At 48.7% G+C, this 23,491-nt stretch overlaps 1 protein-coding gene across 2 annotated transcripts in view; it reads right to left on the reverse strand.

The window, feature by feature from the left end:
- Window positions 1-23,491, reverse strand: part of LOC146209958 (hydroxylysine kinase) — a 122,811-nt gene that overhangs the window by 75,381 nt on the left and 23,939 nt on the right. For both annotated transcript variants that reach the window (XR_014707771.1, XM_084605467.1), the window contains exon 4: window positions 9,261-9,377. Coding sequence is in view for 1 of the 2 variants with exons in the window: in XM_084605467.1 (XP_084461593.1) it covers window positions 9,261-9,377 (117 nt within the window). In the remaining variant the exon portion in view is untranslated. The remainder of the gene's footprint in view (window positions 1-9,260; window positions 9,378-23,491) is intronic.

Here is a 23,491-nt window from a genome sequence, read left to right on the forward strand (position 1 = left end):
AATGCTCTCAAGCAGTTTGAAGCTCGACCTGACTAGCAGTTTTGTGTGCATTAACCCAACGAACAGTAACACCGGTAATGAATTCGGGTGACCAGCGATTAGACCACAGTTTTGAACCAAATAATCCCAATGTAATCACAGAGGTTTAAACAAACCGGAGCTTTGCTGCGGACCTTTTCCTGTGCCATACTCATTACAGCAGCTTGAAGACCGCTGCAGAAGGCCATGCATATCGTTGAAACAGTGCTTTAGTGAAAATCATCCTTTAACAAAATGCAACATTTATGACCAGCTAGAGATTAAGGACGGTAGCTATACTTGGAACGTAGTCAGGTCATTTCCCTGGGCTCCGTCCTTTCACCGTGTGTCTCTTTTAATAATCCCGCCATGCTCGTCTCGCTACTTTCTATTTGCATATGAAACGCTAGGTCCATGTCCAGCAGTCACTCGTGCCCCGTGGAAATTCAGCGCTTGAGTGTGTGGCTGCAGCCTTCGCCAGGTCATTCAAGAAGAATCTGCCGTATACACTCCTCCGAGCGGCAGAGACAAACATGATTTTATAAGGACTGGTTGCGTGTTTGCTATGGTAGTGGACATGATCAAAGATATCGCTGTGTGTTCACTGAATGGTGCAAGGCGGCCGAATGGCATACCGAATTCTTGCGGAGCAAAGTTCGCCGAACGTTACCTGCAAGTAAGACAAACATTTTGAGCCTCGAGTACTTTTGGTTGAGCGCTATGATAAACACCACACCGGAGCAGTGGGAGGCTGCGCTATCACCTGACGACCAGCTCGAACTGATCGACAGAGCGCGCAAGACGGCAAAGGCCCCTGGGGCCGTGGACTGAGGGTCCCACCCACGCCGGGACAATTCCCTTTCCCTAAATAAAGTTTTTCATTCATTCATTCATTCCGGTTGAGGAATTGGCAATGTACAGAGCTATCGCTCGCCAGGTACCTGAAGGGCAACGTCAGCAATGCTTATCTGAGTGCTATTCTGCTGTTCAAGCTCCCTTGGTAAGGCGCCAAAAGGATATGACGCATTAGTGAGTTACCTGATCCGCTAATTGCTGACAAAGAGGGCTGCTTTGTTTTGATGACTGAGAGCGTCTACTTAGAGAAAGCTATGGCTGCCGTCTCGAAGAATTTTCGGTGTTTGCCGGAGAAACGCTGCCAAGATTGAGACGCGCCGTTGCCCCTCTCAAAAAGGTGCGCCTTGACAAGTTATGCGATTCGGTTAAAAAAGAGAACTAAACACGCTCGAGATATTTTTCACGGTTAAGTTTCACAAAGTAGGCTTGCCGTTTCGTTCCATAATTTCAGAGCGCGGAACAAGGCAGCTTGTCGTCTCGAGCTATGTACAGAAGTCACTTGCATCCCTTGCCTTCGAAGACCCTTTTCGCACAAGAAACTCTCAAGGCGTTCGCGAATACCTTCAGGACAGTAATCGTGGTGACTGTCATGTGTTCAGTGTGGAGTAGAGGACCTGTACTACTCGATTCCCCATGACTGTTTACTGCGCTTTGTGAGGGACTGCATTACGGAAGAAAATGACGAGGTCCAGTTCCGAAACGTTTGTGGTGTTTGTGGATGCCTTCCTTGAAGTACTGTGCATGTACATTCAGTCAACTATTGTTGCTTGGAATGATGGTGTGATTGTGCAGCTCTTTAGGATTTGTATCGGTTCTCTTGTGGCACCAATGCTAAGTGATTTGTTCCTTAGCAGGGTTGACAAAGTGATTGAAGGAGAGTTACTGGGTGGTGTACTTAAGATACTTAGATATGTGAACGATTATCTCGTCTTTGCGACAGCGTTATGCAGCCTGTGCTGGACACCTTTATCAGGAATGGCCAGGGGCTTAACTTTACAGCAGAGTCCATTCACCATGGCAGGAATCAGCTTCTGGATCTAGAACTGAGGCTTAAACCTGGGCATGTTACCTGGTTCTATTCGCCACGCTCTGTCAAGAAGCTTCCAGTGAGGGCATTCAAAGTTGGTGAAAGATGGCCTTGCCACTTCATGTATTCGCGCCGCTATGAATAAGTCGTGCCTCCATCTGATTGGGGAAAGTGTGAAAAGCCAAATTGCCAGGCTTTGGGAGGGAGGTTTTCTAGAGGTCCACATTGGAAGGTTATGTGAAAGAATGGTGTCCACAATGAAATCTAATCACATCCGTGAAGCAGCCTAGCGCCAAGGGGTCGCGGTTATTCTCTATATTCACTCGACATCTCACCGCGCGTCAAGAAAGTTGCCCGTAAATTTGAAATTTACGTTTTATTTTGGTCTCGCAGAAAGTTGAGCAATATTTGCCCGACTGTATAACTAAGGCGCGAGTCTCTACTATGTAGGAGGGCCAAACTTGAATGTACCATGCTGAAAGGAGGGTGGATTGCGCAAAAAGGGTTGTATACAGAATCATCTGTGGCGCATGGTAAGTAGGACAGACAAGACGTATGCAAGATGCATATGCAAGATGCATTATGCAAGATGTAGAGGTAATCAGGAAAGTGCGATGCAGTGACCACAGGATGGTGAGGTCCCGAATTAGCCTAAATCTGAAGAAGGAACGCAACAGATTAGTAAGAAAGAAACCCATCAACGAATTAGCGGTGAGGGGGAGGGCAGAAGAGTTCAGGATCTCGCTACAGAATAGGTTTTCAGCTCTAACTGAGGATGGCGACATTACCCTAGAGGCAAGGAACAATAATTTCAGAGATATCATTACTGAGTGCGCGGTAGAAGTAGGCGGTAGGATAGTTAGAGAGGATACCGGTAAGCTGTCTAAGGAGACGAAAGATTTGATTAAGAAACGCCAGAGTATGAAAGCTTCCAATCCAACAGACCAGATCGAATTGGCCGAGATATCAAAGCTAATCAATAAGCGCAAGGTGGCCGATATTAGGAAGTATAACATGGAGAAAATTGAGCATGCTGTAAAGAACGGGGGAAGCCTTAAAGCGGTAAAGAAGAAATTGGGCATAGGCAAAAACCAGATGTATGCGATAAGGGACAAGGCGGGCAACGTCATCACTAACATGGAAAAGATAGTCAAAGTAGCCGAGGAGTTCTATACAGATCTCTACAGTAGCCAAAGTAGTCAGTACCGTAATGAGATTGGCGGTAGGGAAAAACAGTCAGACGTTCCACCAGTGACGAAGGACGACGTCAAGAAAGCACTAGAAACTATGAAAAGGGGGAAATCAGCTGGAGAGGATCAGATAACTACAGATTTGCTGAAGGACGGGGGGGATATCGTGCTAGAAAACCTGGCCACCCTGTATACGCAGTGCCTGGTGTCATCGACGGTACCGGAACCATGGAAGAATGCAAACATTATCCTCATTCACAAGAAAGGGGACTCTAAGGACCTTAAAAATTAGACCAATCAGCTTACTGTCTGTTACGTATAAGGTATTTACTAAGGTAATCGCTAATAGAATCAGGACAACCTTAGACTGCAATCAAGCAAAGGATCAAGCAGGGTTTCGGAAACGGTACTCTACTATCGATCATCATATCCATACCATCAATCAGGTGATAGAAAAATGCTCGGAATATAACCAGCCCTTATACATAGCATTCATTGATAACGAAAAAGCATTTGGCTCAGTTGAAACCTCGGCGGTGATGCAGGCATTGTGAAATCAGGGGGTAGACGAGCCATACGTGAAAGTGCCAGAAGATATATATAGTGGCTGCACAGCAACAATAGTTCTGCATAAAGAAAGTAACAAAATTCCCATAAAGAGAGGTGTTAGGCAAGGAGACACAATCTCCCCAGTACTATTCACAGCTTGTTTAGAGGAAGTATTCAGAGACTTGGAATGGGAGCAGTTAAGGATAAGTGTAGATGGAGAATACCTCAGTAATCTGCGATTTGCTGATGACATTGCCCTGCTAAGCAACTCGGGGGATGAACTGCAAATGATGATTGATGACCTAGACAGGAAAAGTAGAAAGGTAGGCTTGAAAATCAATACGCTGAAGACTAAGGTAATGTTCAACAGCCTCGGGAAGGAACAGCAGTTTACATTAGGTAGCGAAATACTGGAAGTAGTAGGCGAATATGTCTACTTAGGACAGGTAGTAACCGCAGACCCGGACCACGAAAAGGAAATAACAAGAATACGATTGGGATGGAGCGCATTTGGCAAGCACTCGCAGATTATGACTAGCAGCTTACCGGTATCGCTCAAGAGGAAAGTATACAACAGTTGCATCTTGCCTGTACTCACCTATGGGGCTGAAACGTGGAGGCTAACCAAGAGAGTTCTACTTAAATTGAGGACAACCCAGAGGGCTATGGAACGAAAAATGGTAGGGGTAACATTAAGAGATAGAAAGCGTGCAGAGTGGGTCAGAGAAATAACTCAAGTTACCGACATTCTAGTAGAAATTAAGAAGAAGAAATGGACATGGGCAGGACATGTAGTGCGAAGAGAGGATAACCGATGGTCGCTGAAGGTAACAAACTGGATTCCAAGGGAAGGAAAGCGTAGCAGGGGGCGGCAGAAAGTTAGGTGGGCGGATGAGATTAAGAAGTTCGCAGGGGTCAAGTGGATGCAGCTAGCACAGAACCGGGTTAAGTGGAGAAATATGGGAGAGGCCTTCGCCCTGCAGTGGGTATAATCAGGCTGATGATGATGATGATGATGAGGAGGAGGAGGAGGAGGAAACACTCGTTGGACGAAGCAGGCGGCTCGAATTTAGCTCTGCATTGCAGACAACACACCTGCACCCCTTTACTTCAAGAGACGTCTGTCATTTTTAAACACAAAGATCAGACGGTAAGAGAATTAGTAGAAGCGTACCACGTTGATAAGGGGGGCTCCGCGTGCGTCGCAAAACAGTCTTTGTTATTGATTAACCGGGAAATCGCCTTTCTTGAGAAGTCGTTGCAGGAAGTTAAAGATAGGATAAATAGTTTTGTGTGTGTGTGTGTATTTTGCCGGGATTATCTATAAATTTCGGGTGTGATAATAAATCTTCAGTTGAAAGTCAGCGCTCATGTTGTTTTGTGTGTTAACGTCCTCGTTTTTTCGCGCTGTTAAATAATAGATAATTTCTGAAATGAGTAGAGACAAACTCTTGGACGTGTGCTTCAATGCACTAGCATAACTGGCCGCGATGAGCGATTCCATCTATGTGCACCTGGCCAATTCTTTAAAAGGACATTGAGCAGAAAAATGAAGTGGGCTTGCATCGATAAAATACCATTTCTTGATCGCAAAGAGACCCTTCTAACTGAAAACAATGTTCTACTAAGGTAGAAAAGAGCAAGTATAGAGATACAAGCATTGCCGCCACAACCGAAACGGCCGAAGCTCACAGATGTGAGTCACGTGACGCGCAATAAATCTCGGAGGGTGACAAATTTTAATTACGCTGCATGTTTGAATCGAGCAGTATGTTTTGTCTCCAACATAATGACATGCATTTATCACGTGGAGACGACGGCGAAAAGGCACCCTAAATGGGACAAACCAAGGAGAAACATACGGCGCCACAGGCGGCCTCATTCTTATTTTCAGTGCTCGTACCTGCGCCACTTCGGCCCGCAAAAACCATCGCATGATCTGTGGGGTTGAGACATCACCCCCTAGTCTAGGTGGGGCTGGTTGAGGCCGCTGAAGTGCAGGCCAGTGGTCGCTGCGAGAACTTCAATCGTTGTCGGATTCGTAAACTGGCTCCATTACTGGTGCGAAACTATGTTGACGGCGGCACGACGCAAAGGCCGGCTTTCATTTCGGCTGCTTCTAGATCACGCCGCTCGCCGCGGGCACGGAGTCTGTATTACGTCATGGACGGCGTCATTTTATCCAACTACGTAGTTGGGTTGAACTGTTTGAATTCAACCGGCGGGATAAAAAAAGCTTCTCAATTTCTTATCGCAATATCTCATCAATAAATGCATCTTTTGTTGCCGGACAAGTGACAGCAATGTCGCGAGATATCGTGCTATCGGGTTCTGCTGGCATAACAATTGTTTGACAATACTGCGCGACATCCCGGTGCAGCGGCGCCGACGCGAAGCAAGTGGAAATCCGGAGAGGGAACGAGCGTGGGGGGCTGCTGCAGCGATTTGTCATTTGCTTGGCTGGTCTGCTCCGTCGGCAGTAACAGAGCGCTTGTTCTATCTACTGTGTGCTTGTGGCTTTTACTGACGCAGACTTTACTACACTTATCGCCATTTCCATTTTAGAGTAATGTCTAGAGAAAGTTTTTTTGGGCCGATATTTAATGCCCCTGTTAAATATTTACTTGGAAAGTAACTAGTGCAAATAGTTACTGTGCATGCTCAATTGTTTAATGAAAATATTTTGTTCTTCGTTACAGACATCAGCAACACTTTAGGCAACTTCTTGGAGCACCGATGCAACCAGCCGGTGATTGCAGGGGCTGCTTTGCAGCAGTCAGAACAGCGTAGCAGACGACGCTTACTGCAGGAACAGTGGGCACTCCCTTCTCGCCTGTCTTGTCATCTCCTACGCTTTACGGGGCAGCAGCGCCGGGCAGTCGACAGTAGCTCGATATTGTTAAAGAATTGACCGGGCGTGCCTGTGCTCATCATGCGTTGAATATGGAGAAAAGAAATATCAGAGTAAAAACTCCGTCGGAGTGGACTCGCACTGAAGCATTTCTTGTGGAAAGCAAGCAGGGCATCTGATAGCCACGGCAGCACTCTGTTTCTTTAACGACAGAGGCGAACCTAGTTAACCTTGTTAGTGAGTGACGTAGGAGTGTTTACACAGGATGTGAAGGGGATACAAATCAAAGGAAGAAAAATAATGCCGTGGGAACAATACAGTAGTGGCAGCGTTGGTTCAACGTTAGTTAAGAGTCAATAACACAGGGTGTTTTCAGTGGGCCACAAAAGGTGCTTGCAGTGGTTTGAAACGTATCCGTCGTCAGTGTGGTCAACTGTTTGCTAGAGCATTCAAACCATGCTCCAGATGAGCACAAGTTGTCGTCATTTGTTCTTTAACGTATGGTTCATTTTATTATTCCAGCTCTTAGGTAGGCTTGCCTAAGGGTTGTTCCGAATATAAAAAAAAAAAAGGGATTCGGCGCTCAAACTGAAGTTCTCGTGGGCCTCGACGCGCCTACAGCCATTCGGTGGCGTTCAGAACTAAAATTGCACGAAATGAAAGATTTAATTATAAATCACCACTTTTTTGCGCAATCCACATTGGTTTATACGTTTTTAATCTATTACGCAACATTTAAAATATTGAGCAAAAAAAAATTAAGTTTTGCTACTGATTTAAATATATCACAAAGTATTTCTAGCAGCATTTCTTGCCTTAGACAGTCACTGCAACTGTACTTTATTACTGGCCAGCTTCCGTATAAGGTTTGCCGATAAATGCCGGTAATGAATTTTGCCAAAGGTTAGCGGGATCTAGAACAGGATTCCACCCGCCCAGCGGCTGCAATTCTTTGCAATCATAAAAAGCTTTCATTCCCTATTTCACCAAAGGGGGGATTGACAGATTCATTGAATTTATCCAAACTATCTTCGCTCAATCATTGCTCAAGACCACCCCCAAAGTTCCATTAGGTACCTACGATCGCTGAACACTACATCCTGAAAAACCTCATCCAACGATGTGAAGAACAGCAAGTGGCCTATCCTTTAAAACTCAAAACCGAGGCACTTGGTACAAGTTTCTCTCAAACGTATCTAGCACCCAATTACTACGAGTCCTTTGCCATGACAGAAAACCACCACATAGCAATCCTTCCAAAATGCCTTGCTGTTAATACGAACCTATACAGGCGTTCTCCTCATGTTGCCAGTCATGTTGATTTTAACCATTCGACCACTGTGTACACAGGCGCATCAGGAACTTAGGTCTGGGTCGCTGCTTATTCAACTGAAATGGTCGACCAGGTTGTCACATGCATCCTTGTTTCTTGCACATAATACCTCTCGTATAGCGACCATAAAGACACTATAACGACTGTCAGCCCGGACCTTTCTGAAGAAACTTGTAACTCATCAACATATACCATGTATACACTGATTCAGTGCAACGCTGTATGCGCAATACATACGGGTTGGATTTCTCCAGAACTAAAGGATGATCTCCAAGACCACACTACTGGGTGGATTACTGGTCATGCTGGAGTACCATTGCCTTGCACGTGAATTTCTACATCAGGCGCTTTTTTTTTAATAATAATAATAATACTTTATTCACTTCAATGAAACAATACAGGACGCGGACGCGCCAAAGCCGCAATTGGGCTTGTAGGGCGCCGTCCGGCAGCAGCAACAACCTTTGTTACCAAATCACAGAATTATTATTATTATTTCTTTTGTGGACGAAAACAGCATGAACTAGAGCTGCTCAAGCTCGGCAATAGCTTGGCCTTATACACCCAATAGGACACTGCTCTCCACTACAAACAAAACTAAAACTTCGCTATGACAACATGAGAGAAGCTATTCATCCCTGTTCCGCGAAAATCGCAAAGAACCACACAATTACGCATTCCTCGACGCAATATTTACCTCGCTCCTGCCCCTTTTTTATACAGTAGCCAACACGCAACCTCACGTCATCCCGAACGCTGTACCGATTAACGTTGCATTTTCTCCTGCCCAATTGGCATTCAAACTGCCAGCTTTTCATACCCTTCTCCACCAAGTGATGAGCGATGGGCTAGCCTCGAAGAAGCTGGCGTACTTGTTGGCGCTGGCGACCATAGTCCAGGAGACATTCCGCGTTTAATACTGTGATGAAAAATTTCGCTCTCTCTCCCTTGCAATTTTTCGCCGAATTATTCCAGCTCTTCCAAGCTTTCCTGAGCAACCTGTGTAAAATTCACCTTACCGACGCGACACATAGTGCTTGCTAATACATCGGTGCTTTTGTGAGCATGCATCGAAGCGGTAAAGGTCAGAATCATCACAGTGAAGCCGCCAGAAGCGGCCTTAATATAATGCAAGCCTTAGAATACTTTTCTGCCTCGCAAATTAAAACTCGTAAGCTTTTGAGCTAGGGCCCAAGCTCGAAAGAGCTACTCGTGTAAATCAACAATACTGTAAACAAACCAGAGTCGAGCAAGGCCTTTCTATTCGAGAAAGGAGGAGATATTGAACAGTGACAGAGAGATTAACCAGGCTCTGCCCGGCTGGCAATCTGACAGGGTGGAGAGAAAATGAGAGCTAGATTACTTAATGGTGTGAAAGCAGTGTAAGCGGTGAGGCTTAGGAAGAAAGTAGGCAATCCACGCGCCAGACTCACTCACTGTGCTCGGCGCCGATGGGGAAGCGTTCGGTGGCGAAGAAGCCGCCCTCTCTGGTCAGGATGGGCCGCTGGCACGTGACTTCCTCGCTGAGCTCGACCAGCAGGCGCGATGTCGATTCTGGAGAGAGAAGCAATACAGACGCCGACACAGCAAAAGAAACGAGTCCGGCCTCGTGGCGAAAATAAAACTTGGGGGAGGGGGGTTAAGCGTGGCTTGAACCTAGTGATAGAGCGAAAGCTGCAAGTGTTGCAGCGATAGCCTCTTTAAAACCTGCTTGTCAATCCGCGGTTTTTTTCATAATCATTATTTTATCATTTGTTCATCATCATCAGCCTGATTATACCCACTGCAGGGCGAAGGCCTCTCCCATATTTTTCCACTTAACCCGGTTCTGTGCTAGCTGCATCCACTTGACCCCTGCGAACTTCTTAATCTCATCCGCCCACCTAACTTTCTGCCGCCCCCGGCTACGGTTTCCTTCAATTGGAATCCAGTTTGTTACCCTAAGCGACCATCGGTTATCCTCTCTTCGGACTACATGTCCTGCACATGTCCATTTCTTCTTCTTAATTTCTACTAGAATGTCGGTAACTTGAGTTATTTCTCTGACCCACTCTGCACGCTTTCTATCTCTTAATGTTACCCCTACCATTTTTCGTTCCATAGCCCTCTGGGTTGTCCTCAACTTAAGTAGAACTCTCTTGGTTAGCCTCCACGTTTCAGCCCCATAGGTGAGTACAGGCAAGATGCAACTGTTGTATACTTTCCTCTTGAGCGATACCGGTAAGCTGCTAGTCATAATCTGCGAGTGCTTGCCAAATGCGCTCCATCCCAATCTTATTCTTCTTGTTATTTCCTTTTCATGGTCCGGATCTGCGGTTACTACCTGCCCTAAGTAGACATTCGCCTACTACTTCCAGTATTTCGCTACCTAATGTAAACTGCTGTTCTTTCCCGAGGCTGTTGAACATTACCTTAGTCTTCTGCATATTGATTTTCAAGCCTACCTTTCTACTTTTCCTGTCTAGGTCATCAATCATTATTTGCAGTTCATCCCCCAGTTGCTTAGCAAGGCAATGTCATCAGCAAATCGCAGATTAGTGAGGTATTCTCCATCTACCCTTATCCCTAACTGCTCCCATTCCAAGTCTCTGAATACTTCCTCTAAACAAGCTGTGAATAGTACTGGGGAGATTGTGTCTCCTTGCCTAACACCTTTCTTTATGGGAATTTTGTTACTTTTTTATGCAGAACTATGGTTGCTGTGCAGCCACTATATATATATTCCAGCACTTTCACGTACGGCTCGTCTACCCCCTGATTTCGCAATGCCTGCATCACCGCCGAGGTTTCAACTGAGTCAAATGCTTTTTCGTAATCAATGAATGCTATGTATAAGGGCTGGTTATATTTCGAGCATTTTTCTATCACCTAGTAGAGTACCGTTTCCGAAACCCTGCTTGATCCTTTGCTTGATTGCAGTCTAAGGTTGTCCTGATTCTATTAGCGATTACCTTAGTAAATACCTTATACGTAACAGACAGTAAGCTGATTGGTCTGTAATTTTTAAGGTCCTTAGAGTCCCCTTTCTTGTGAATGAGGATAATGTTTGCATTCTTCCATGGTTCCGGTACCGTCGATGACACCAGGCACTGCGTATACAGGGTGGCCAGTTTTTCTAGCACGATATCCCCCCCGTCCTTAAGCAAATCTGTGGTTATCTGATCCTCTCCAGCTGCTTTCCCCCTTTTCATAGTTTCTAGTGCTTTCTTGACCTCGTCCTTCGTCACTGGTGGAACGTCTGACTGTTTTTCCCTACCGCCAGTCTCATTATGGTCCTGACTACTTTGGCTACTGTAGAGATCTGTATAGAATTCCTCGGCTACTTTGACTATCTTTTCCATATTAGTGATGACATTGCCCGCCTTGTCCCTTATTGCATACATCTGGTTTTTGCCTATGCCCAATTTCTTCTTTACCGCTTTAAGGCTTCCCCCGTTCTTTACAGCATGCTCAATTTCCTCCATGTTATACTTCCTTATATCGGCCACCTTGCGCTTATTGATTAGCTTTGATATCTCGGCCAATTCGATCTGGTCTGTTGGATTCGAAGCTTTCATACTCTGGCGTTTCTTAATCAAATCTTTCGTCTCCTTAGACAGCTTGCCGGTATCCTCTCTAACTATCCTACCGCCTACTTCTACCGCGCACTCAGTAATGATATCTCTGAAATTATCGTTCCTTGCCTCTAGGGTAATGTCGCCATCCTCAGTTAGAGCTGAATACCTATTCTGTAGCGAGATCCTGAACTCTTCTGCCCTCCCCCTCACCGCTAATTCGTTGATGGGTTTCTTTCTTACTAATCTGTTGCGTTCCTTCTTCAGATTTAGGCTAATTCGGGACCTCACCATCCTTTGGTCACTGCATCGCACTTTCCCGATTACCTCTACATCTTGCATAATGGCGGGGGTTGAACACATTATGAAGTCGATTTCATTTTTAGTCTCTCCGTTAGGACTCTTCCATGTCCATTTCCGGTTCTTCCGTTTGCTGAAGAAGGTATTCATGATTCGTAAGTTATTGCGCCCTGCAAACTCAACTAGTAACTCCCCCCTGCTATTCCTAGAGCCAATGTCATAGTCACCTACTGCCTTGTCTCCTGCCTGTTTTTTCCCTACCTTGGCATTGAAGTCACCCATTAGTACAGTATACTGCGCCTTTACTTTTCGCATTGCCGATTCTACATCTTCATAGACGCTTTCAACTGCCTGGTCATCACAACTACATGTAGGTGCATAGGCCTGTACAACCTTCAGTTTATACCGCTTATTGAGCCTAATTACGATGCCTGCAACCCGCTCATTAATACTATAGAATTCATCTATATTACCCGCTATATACTTATTGACAAGGAAACCTACTCCTAGTTGTCGCTTCCCTGGTAAACCTCGATAACACAGTACATGCCCATCCTTCAGTACAGTATATGCCTCATTCGGCCTCCTAACCCCACTAAGCCCTATGACATCCCATTTCATGCCCTCTGGTTCCTCTAACAGCACTGCTAAACTAGCTTCACTAGCTAGGGTTCTAGCATTAAACGTTGCCAGGGTCAGTTTCCAATGGCGGCCTGTCCAGCGGAGCCAGGCTTTCTTAGCACCCCCTGCTGCGTCACAGGTCTGACCGCCGCCGTGGTCAGTTGTTCCGCAGCCGCTGGTGACTGAGGGCCGGGGTTTTATGGAGCTTATCATAGGAGGTTGCGGCCAATTACTGCACCAGTGTGGCCAACTCCTGTTCTGGTGAGGGAGTGCGTTTGCCGGAGGTGTTCACCGGCATCAGGTCGCACCCCAAACCTGTGTATGCAATTCCATCGACACGCGGATTTTGTTTTGTTTTTTAACATCCTGTGGAGAATTGCGCGGCACCGGGATTTGAACCCCGGTCCTCTTGCCTGCGAGGCGGATGTTCTACCGCTACGCCACCGCTGCGCTTATCATTTGTTCACATGAAGGGAAAGACGCCGTATCTGTAACACTTGCTCTGTGGACACATGAACCGCACCGTAAGGAAGGAAGGTTGGAGTGAAAGTGGAAAGAAAAAATTAGGTATTGGGGATATGAAGGAGCCTTATACTTTTGAGTGGACGCCACGGAATTGGGGACCCCTACACCTGACCAGGTCAAGATCATGTTTTCATACTTTTTCTTGCATATTGTAGAGGAAGAGGGATGCTGAGCCACCTCCGCGGACACGCGTCACTTCGGCTCCGCAAATTTTGACCGATTTCACCGGACCAACGCTTTTCGACACCGGATTTTATTCGGAACTGGAAGATATCAAGTGGTGGATCCCTTGGATGCCATATTTCAAGCAGTAGGATCATTTTTCGGATCTTTACCGGAAGTTCCAAAGCGGGCGCCAGCCCGCTAACCCTGACGGGACGCCCAGCACTACATCGGGAGAGCATGGGACGCTAGGACGGCGGCACCTAGCACCAACGCTTTTTCAGAGACCATATGGCAGGGCCCAGCCAAGCCGCAAGTGCGTCGCCACAACCACCAAATGCCCTCCTTGACGAATTCCAAGGGATGGATGAAGACAACTTTGGAGACGCCGAGTCAGGAAGCGAAGACGGAATCCCGTCAAATTCCTCATCGGAGCGCGTCGTGTACAGCAACGATGCCAGTTGAGAGCTTATTCAATCCAAGTGCCAGAAAAAAAAAAACAACTTTAGAGACGAGGACAACGGAAAGGCACGGGAACCGGCCCGGACACCCAGCCTCACGATGGAAGATCAATGGGTAATGCGACCGGCTGCAACAAGACGGGCAGGGGGAACAGAGGAGGCCTATAGGCGAAGACTGCCGGCACTCCCCGAAAAAGACATCAAAATAATTTTTGACTCAAGAAAGGACTCATGGTGAAATCACTCCCCACATACCAAGTAGCGCACGCCGTTATCATGGCGTGCGACCAACAATGCAAGGACGAGGACATACCTGTAAGGCTTCGTACAGGATCCAACATCATTATCGTTAGCACTCCACACGAAGAAACGGCTCACGTGGTGCGGCGCATTACCCGCCTTAAATTCGCCGGAAAGTTGTACGAGGCACACGCTTACGTGACAGCCACGGAGAACGTCTTTCGCGGCGTAATACACGGTGTTGACTCAGGTACGTCTCCCGAAGAGCTCAAAGCACACCCACGATTCAGAACTCAAGGAATAACCATTCTACAGGCAAGGATGCTTGTAAAATCCAAGACCGCAGTGATCACGTTCGACGGCCCGATCTTGCCGAAATTCCTAATATACTACGGAGGTGAACTACCGTGCTACCAGTACCGCCCACGAGGCAAGTGTGCTACGTCTGTTTCCAACAAGGACACCGCTCCAACGTGTGTCCCACACCGGACATTATTGTGTGCGGACTGTGCGGAGATCAAACCTAGACGAAAGACCATGTGTGCGAGCTCAAGTGCCTAATATGCGGTGAGGCACATCGCACCGGATCCAATGAGTGCCCCGAGAGACTGAAAAAAGCAAGACCAAATCCCAGCGGGGAAAGAGGGCGCAGTGACCAACGCGGGAGACCACGCAAGCGATGGTTCAGCTCAGAAGGAGAAACCTCGAGGAGCCGATCAAGATCGCCGGCCGGTTCACAGGAGGGGAACAACCAAGAAAAGAAGAAAAAGAAGCTCTCCCAGAAAGGCGGCAGCAAGGTAAGCTGGGCATTTACCATTGATCCGCACTCGGTAGAAAATAGTAGTAACACAAACAATACAAACAACAAAAATATTCCTGTCAAAGAAGCTTAAGACGCGAGCAGCGATGCACTCAGACGCGAGCTTGAACTCGCTCGACTCAAGCAAAATGAGCTCGAACGCAAGGTAGAGGAACTAACAAAAACACTAAAGGCACAACAGCGGGAGCTTGAAATCACTGGAGCCCTTCCAAAACAGTCACAAGCAACCAACAATGGAGAACTTGAAACACGGATGCAACAGATGATGCAGCAGATGATGTAGGATATGATGCGGCGAATCCAATCTCAAATGCAACAGATGCAAGCACAATTTCAGGGGCCGATCTCGGAAATCAAAAGTGCTTTTCGAAAACAAAGACATAAGATCGCACAACCGTCCAGCGCTAACGGCGTTCGCTGTCGAACAAGGCAACAGCACTAACACGTAAACATGACCAAGACACGTCAGCAAGACCAAGAATACTTTGAAATTTGGCAATGGAACTGCAGAGGCTACCGCATAAAACAGGCCATACTAAAACAATATATAAACACATAGCTTCACTCCCGATGTGATTGCGTTAAAGAGACTGGAACCAGGCCCTCTTTACAGGGGTACGATGTTTAGAGAGCCAAAACGGAGGTAAAGCAGCCGTTCTAGACATCAAAGCGATCACCGCGATCAGGCACGATACCATCGCCGACACAGACATCGAGCACGCGGTTGTCGAAATTGTTCCGAAAACGCGAAAGGGAAGAAGCACATTCGTACTGAACGTGTTATTAGGTTTGAGGTCGCGAGTGCCTGAGTAGCGTACCGCTGCCAGCAGTTATTACGTGCGTGGCTCGCGTGCTCAGCCCACCGCTGACGGCAGTTGTTACATGCGGCGCGCGGCTCCTCGGTAGCGTTGGCCTGGCGACTCCGTGGACGACGGACGGCATCAACGTTCTCAGCAAAGACGAGACGTCTACTAACGAAACAACCTTTACTACAACATCGTGAAGAACGGGCAGAGAAGCTGACCCGGAGAGAATACAGACACGTTCACACAGCTGGTGTCTAGCGTCGTCTCAACGGCGCGTCTCTATCTCAGCGGAGTCGGCCGCTGCTTTTTATAGGTTTTCCAGTTCACAGGGAAAGGGTAAACCCTCACAGGAAATGGAGCGCCCAACACGTCTGGGCAAGATGGGATGACTCAATCGCAGGTGGTCCAAACGCATCTCTTCCACCTCCTGCAGACGGCGAGGGCGGCGCACTCTCTCACGAGCTCCAGGCTTGGCCGGCGTTTGCACACACACGCACGCACACACATTTGGCGCGTGGCAGGATGACGTTGAGACTTGTCCGCGGGAGGAAGCGTTGCGCGGCCGATGAACGGCGCCGAAATGGCCGATCCGCTCGCGGTTCTGCCTGTTGCTATGCGGTGGCCGCGTCAGCTGTCCCACTTGTCGGTGGAGAAACGTAACAGACTGCCCCGCCGGGGAAGGGAGATCCCGAAGGGCAGGGGACTGCATCCGCTGTCCGGAGGGATCTGGATGTTGCTGCTAGCCGGGGTCATCCGACTTTGTTTCTCTTGAGCCAGTCAGCCTGAAGAATTCCTTGGCAAATCCGGATTTCCAAGGCACTCTGCAACTTGTCTTTAGGAGAGATTTCTGACAACCCACAACGTCACAACCACGCTAAAAACTCAACCGGTCAGCCAGCAAGCACGGCACAATCTTCACTAAGTCATGCCAGACTATTTCCCTCTTATGCCGGGGTGGTACAGTGGTAAGACGCCCGACTACTGTCCGGAGTTCCCGGGTTCGAACCCGACCTCGGCGGCTGCGTTTCGATGGAGGCGAAACGAAGTGGCATCCGTGTGCTGTGCGATTCAGCGCACGTTAAAGATCCCCAGGTGGTCGAAATTACTCCGTAGCCCTCCACTACGGCTCCCCTTTCTCTCTTTCCACTTTCACTCCCACCTTCATCACTTCCCTTACGGCGCGGTTCAGGTGTCCACATAGCAAGTGTGACAGATACTGCGCCTTTCTCTTCCTATGAATCAATTAGATTAGATCAATATTAAAGGGCAACTCAGCAGCACTTGGAACGCGTCCACAAATTTGAAAATTGCGCTTTCAAAAACATCACTTCAAACAAAAATAATACAATGCAATTTGTTCAAAATCCTGAGTCAGGAAGAAAAACACAAAGAAGTGAAAACTGAGGCTTCTCACGTTATAGGCTTCCACTTAAGCCATCGGCATTACCGTTGAGGTCACCCTTTTCCCTAAAGCTTCGGCTGTCCGTTTCACGGAACAACCGTACCTTCCTGTTTCTGTGCAAAGAAACGCATGAGCGTGAGTCGCTCACTTTTCTAAACAACCTATCCCTCTCCTTACGGGTTGCGCACCACTCACGCATTTTCCGGGCACGGGCGCATTTGTGCCTTTGGGATAGTCGCTTTCTTTTTCGCGATAGCTTACACTTTCTCCATTGTTTCTCGCGCCTGTCTTTCCGTTTTTTTCTACGGCAGCACTGAAACACATGCTTTCTGCTTTCTTTTCGCAATCTGTGGAGTTTGCTCTCCTTACGATGGCAGCATTCTTTCTCGCGCCTGCCCTTTTGCGTTTTTCGTAGGCAGCGCTAGAATACTAGCCTTCTGCTTTCTTTCTGGGCCATCTCTGACAAGCTAGCGGTCAATGTTCTAGCGGTAACCGGAGCTAGTAAGGCACGGGTGTCGTCGAATTGCGGAGCCGCGTCTGTATCGCAGCCAGCAGCGCATGACTCACTTTCAGTCAAATCCGAACGACAACAACGGCTGACTTGTGTCAGTCCCCCTTCCAGGCATTTGCTCTGGCGGCTCGCCACTCAGTGCGTCGCCTCGCTGGGCAGTTGTCCGCACTGCGCGGAGAAGTATTCGGACATCTACCACATGGTGTGGGCTTGCCCATCCAACCCAGCTATTCCTCCTCACCCCAACCCCACTCGGGAGGACTGGGAGGCGACCCTGCTCGGCTGCTATATGACCTGCAGGCCCAAAAGGCCTTGGTCGAGTGCGCCCGGGCAGCCGACGCCACTAGGGTCCCGTACTAGGGACCCCACCTAGTATCTGTAAGGGCTGGATGTTCATAGATCCATCCACCCCTTTTTTACCAATAAACGTTTGTCACCACCACCACCACAGCTAACCGGAGCAGGATCAAGCTCCTGCGACAGCTGGGGCGCTTCGGATTGTGTGAGGGCCATAGATGCTACGTCCGCGTTCGCACTGTGGTTGCTTTCGCGAATACAACATAGCGTGGTATAGGGCTCGAACGATTCTGACTCTGCTCTGTCGCCTTCGCAAGTCTCTACAGCGTACGCGCACTCCTCGTCGGTCTGCCCTGGCTGATCACAACTCGCGGGCTGCGCAGTTTCCCTGATCGGCACTTCGTTTTTCTGCGTGCCCTGCTCTACAACACAGTCGATTTCGGAGACCGCAATTTTTTCATCTCCTAGCTCGTTTCCATCTACGTCGCGCTCTACGCAAGCTTCTGCTTTTAACTCGAGAGGCGGTTCAGTTACTACCAGTTCCCCACACTCATTTGATGGAACTGTATCTCCTACAGCTACTTGGGTCGGCATGCAGTTCACCTCGCTTAACGGCGTCACTTCGGACTTCTCGCCGATTAAGCATGTGCTAACCGTCTGAGCTAGTGGCTCGACCAAGGTAACAGGATACTCTTCTGTTCGAGGCTCGGTCGGCTCGCTACTGCGGTCACATTGCTCGGCCGCTTCCCCAAGCTGTTTCTCACACGCCGGTGCAAGTTCGATTTGCTCCGGAACTTCCGCACTCTCTAGCCATTCGCTTACAGCGGCTTTCAACTGATAGGCCAAATCAAAGTATGCCTCGTTACAATGTTTCTCGCTCTCATATCTCTTCCGAACTTCCTGAGGCGTTATCTGATATCGTATCAGCAATGACCCTTTCAGTTCATCGTAATTTTTCAAGCGGTCGCCAACCAATCGCTTGATTTCTTCCGACGCTTCAGCGGATAGAAGAGTTACCAACTTCTGCGCCCAACTACCTCGCTCGAAGCGTTTACTTCTACAGACATTCTCAAAGGGTGCCAAATACTCGGCCACATCCTCGGCAATGAAGAACGGTGGCGGACCATCTCGCGGTATTGAACCGTTACACTGAATGGCATTGCAAGCTTTAATCCTTTCCACGCTCATTCTATGTGCTGATATCTCCAGCTGCATCAGTTTCCTTACGCGGGCGTCCTCTTTCTCGAAACGTTCCCTACGTTCACGCATATCTTTCTCGTGACGTTCCCTGCGTTCACGTTCCTCTTTCTCGTGACGTTCTCTACGTTCACGTTCCTCTTTCTCGTGACGTTCGTCAATGATCTCAAGGCATTCCAAAAGCTCGTCATCTTCAGCTTCCAACGCAAGAATAGCCTTTAACACTTCTGGTTTTCTGAGTTTGTCTGAGAAATTCAGACCCAACTCCTCCGCAAGCTCCAGCAATTTCGGTTTGCGCAACGACTTCAAATCCAAATTCATGGCTGTTCCGAGTGCTGCCTTCTCTACTGCCCACTATTGCCTTGCTGCAATTAACCCAGCAACAACGACAACACAATTACCAGCTCTGTTCTCTACTTAACAAAAGCCTGGCAAAACTCAGTAGAAGAAAGTCCCGCACTCACCAAACCTCGCAGCCAAGAATCCAACGCAGTCGTTCCGCTGCAGGCAACCAGTCATAACACAGGGCTTGTTACACTGCTCCCGACTTTTCGCTAAGCTGCTTGATTCACGGGTCAGCCTGGGACATCTCCGCTCTTCCCACCAGATGTTGCACCTCGGTCAGGCCTGGCTCTTTCACCGACCACGGTCATTGCTTGGTCGTCCTCGTCTCTCCGCTGTTCACCAGTTGTTGGACGACAGTATCGCCGGGTTCGTCCCTCCAACCACGGTTACGGCTTGGTCGTCGTCGTCCCACCGCTGTTCACCCATTGTTAGGTTTGAGGTCGCGAGTGCCTGAGTAGCGTACCGCTGCCCGTAGTTATTACGTGCGTGGCTCGCGTGCTCAGCCCACCGCTGACGGCAGTTGTTACATGCGGCGCACGGCTCCTCGGTAGCTTTGGCCTGGCGGCTCCGTGGACAGAGGACGGCATCAACGGTCTCAGCAAAGACGAGGCGTCTACTAACGAAACAACCTTTACTACAACATCGTGAAGAACGGGCAGAGAAGCTGACCCGGAGAGAATACAGACACGTTCACACAGCTGGTGTCTAGCGTTGTCTCAACGGCGCGTCTCTATCTCAGCGGAGTCGGCCGCTGCTTTTTATAGGTTTTCCAGTTCACAGGGAAAGGGTAAACCCTCACAGGAAATGGAGCGCCCAACACGTCTGGACAAGATGGGATGACTCAATCGCAGGTGGTCCAAACGCATCTCTTCCACCTCCTGCAGACGGGCGAGGGCGGCACACTCTCTCACGAGCTCCAGGCTTGGCCGGCGTTTGCACACACACGCACGCACACACATTTGGCGCGTGGCAGGATGACGTTGAGACATGTCCGCGGGAGGAAGCGTTGCGCGGCCGATGAACGGCGTCGAAATGGCCGATCCGCTCGCTGTTCTGCCTGTTGCTATGCGGTGGCCGCGTCAGCTATCCCACTTGTCGGTGGAGAAACGTAACAGTGTACAACCCGCCAAGACAAAGAAAAGCCAAATTCTTCGAACTCTTCCACCGAGCGCACAAGCTGGCCAAAGAAAATGCACTCATTATCGTAGGAGATTTCAACGCCATGGACACGAGCTGGGGATACCGGAAACAAGATATCAAGGGAAGAACATTAGCGAAGGTAGCCGAATATTTTGGATGCAGGCTAATGACAGATTCCGCGACCCCCGCGAGAATCTGTAGTAGTGTGAGCACGGACACTTGCCCGGACCTCACGTTCGTAAGGATGAGCAGAGAGTCACAGTGGGAAAACATCATAGGAAACCTAGGCAGCGATCAGTTTATCCTCCGGACGCGAATAGCATCGGAAAGGGTAAGATACCGGATTGGACAAGCAAAACTCACGGACTGGAACGCGTTCCGCGGGGCTTGCAAAAAATCTGAAGGCGGCATCCAATCACTAGAAGAATGGAGTGGCATGTTGACAGAAGCGCGAGACAAATGCGCAAAAAGTGTAAGACGAACGACAACAACGCCCGAAGTAGACGGGCACCTTCTGCGACTATGGGAAGCCAGACGCAGTCTCACCAAAAGATGACGGAAGCAAAAACACAACAGGAAACTAAAACTAAAGATAGCACAAGTTACGGCAAAAGCTGTAGAATACGCTGCGCAACTCGCGAAACAAAATTGGGAACAATTCAGCCACTCGCTTACGGGAACCTTGGGTACGTCCAGAACCTGGAATCTCCTAAGAGCACTAATCGATCCGACCCAAACAAAATCAGAAAACAATAAAAGCATCCATAATTCATCCACTCCTTCGAGGGTTCGGACACCGACCTTTTAGAGAAGGCACGAAAAAAATGTTTCGGTGATCATAACCCCTCACGATACCAAGGAACCTATCCCGGAGCCGAAAACGAGAGACTCGACCGCACGAAAACTATGGAAGTAGTTTACGCGGCCATAAGGAATACGACCAGAATACGGCAGCATGAGCCGACAGAATCGACAACGCCCTGATTCGAAACCTGAGTGACGACCTCATACAAGAGCTCGTAAGCTTTCTAAACAAACACTGGGTGGCGGAGACGGTTCCCGAAGACTGGAAACACGCCGAAGTAATTATGATTCCTAAACCTGGCAAACGGCTCCAAATTGAAAATCTCAGGCCCATCTCACTCACGTTATGCCTCAGTAAGCTTTACGAGCGGGTGGTAATGCTCAGACTGCAAAATTTCATGGAAGATTATGACCATGTACCACATACCAGGTTCGGCTTCAGATAAAAACTCTCGACGCAGGACGTGCTGCTTCAAATACAAGATGGGCTCCGAAATGTACCTCGGACGGCTAAAAATGTCATAATGGCCCTCGACATCAAGGGAGCATTTGATGACGTATCACGAAGCGATCCTTAGAGGCCTAGACGACCTGGACTGCGGACGCAGAATCCCCGGGTACGTCAAAGCCTTCCTGTCAGATAGAACTGCCACCATCGGCACGGGAGACCTTCGATCGAACAAAATTCACGCGCCAAATAAAGGAACACCCCAAGGATTAGTCATCTCACCTATCCTCTTCAATATAGCTATGATAGGTCTAGCACGGAAACTAGAGCAGATCGAAGGCATCAGGCACGCAATGTTTGCAGACGACATAACAGCCTGGACGAACACCGCTTCCCTCGGGGAGAAGAAAGAAAAACTACAGGAAGCGGCCTCCTGTGTACAGAAATATCTCGGAGAAAGAGGACTCGCATGCTCGACCGAGAAATCGGAACTGCTTCGAGTGTGGAGAGGCAAACAAAACCGGACTGTCCCAACCAGTGAGGACCTGAAACTCAACATTTACCTGGAAGGAATGCCCATCCCGGAAAAGACAACAATATGAATATTAGGCATGTGGGTTCAATCGGACCAATGCAGTAGTCACACTTTTACCATGCTCAAAACAACAACGCCACAAGTGACACGCATGATCACCCGCATCACCTACAGGCGGCATGGCATGCGCGAAGAGGATGCACTAAAACTAGTTAGAAACCTGGTAGTGAGCCGAATTATGTACAGCCTGCCCTACAGTGCCTCAACAAGAGTGAAATACAAGCGGATGCCCTGCTACACAAAGCGTATACGACGGCGCTCCGATTACCGCGCAACACGTCTACAGAAAAGCTCATGGCGCTTGGATTGCAAAACACATTCGAAGAACTACGCGAGGCGCAGCTTCAGTCGCAAAAACTCCGGCTGCTGCAGACAACGACTGGAAGAGCGCTCTTACAGAGACTCGGATACTGTGAGCATATGCGAGAAATAGCGAGGACGGTAACGATACCTGACGAATTTCGCAAGTCCTTCAAGGTAGCTCCAATCCCGAGAAACATGGACCCTAACCTCCACCAAGGTAGAAGAGAGGCAAGGGCCGATTTTATTCAAAAACATACACTCCTCAAGACACGACCATGTATGCAGACGCGTCCTCGAGAGGAGGACACAAAAAATTGCAGTGGCCACGGTGGTCGATTCGTCCCTACGCGAAGTGACCAGCGCCTCTATCCGACACTGCACAGTAGCAGAGGCCGAGGAAGTAGCCGTTGCTTTAGCGGTGGCGGAGGGCTATATAACTGGGCGGTCGCTAACGATACTCACGGACTCTCAAACAGCCTGTCGAAATTTCACGAATGGTAGGATTGGTCGTCACGCGCTCCGTATACTCCTCGAAGCGAGCGACAGAATTAAAAACCACGAAGCAAACTAGACCAGACACAAAATTATGTCTGTACCGGGGCACATGAGGGTGGCAGGGAACCAAGAGGCTGACAGGATAGCTCGAGCATACACTACTTTCCGAGCAGCCGACGAGTCCGCGGAACTTTTGCCAGCACCCAAGGCATACTCGGCCATACTAGAAAACTATTGAGGAAGAAGAATGCGATATCCCCCAACGCGCAGTTCTCTCACCAGAGAGGAAGCTGTCATATGGAGACAATTACAGACGGGTTCATACCCAAACCTACACATACTAAACAAAATGCACCCGACCATATGCGCGGACAGATGTCCGTGGTGCGATGAAACATCAACACTATATCACATCACATGGGCCTGTCAAAACATAGATGTGGTCCCCAAAATTCGAAACCCGAGAGCGGAACAAGGCCTCTGCTGTCCGGCGACCGCTGCGAAGACCAGCAAGGTCTGGTACATCGAGCCCAACGGGCGGCAGTAGCCAGCGGAGCCCTGGACTGAGGGCAACCGACCATTGTGCAGAAGTGGATGAGGTTGACAGAGAAGACTCTTGTGGATTCAACAAGCAGACATCTC

Source organism: Amblyomma maculatum, chromosome 1, assembly GCF_055883805.1.
Source record: "Amblyomma maculatum isolate TAMU_Amacu chromosome 1, ASM5588380v1, whole genome shotgun sequence".
In the NCBI taxonomy this organism is placed as follows: domain Eukaryota; kingdom Metazoa; phylum Arthropoda; class Arachnida; order Ixodida; family Ixodidae; genus Amblyomma; species Amblyomma maculatum.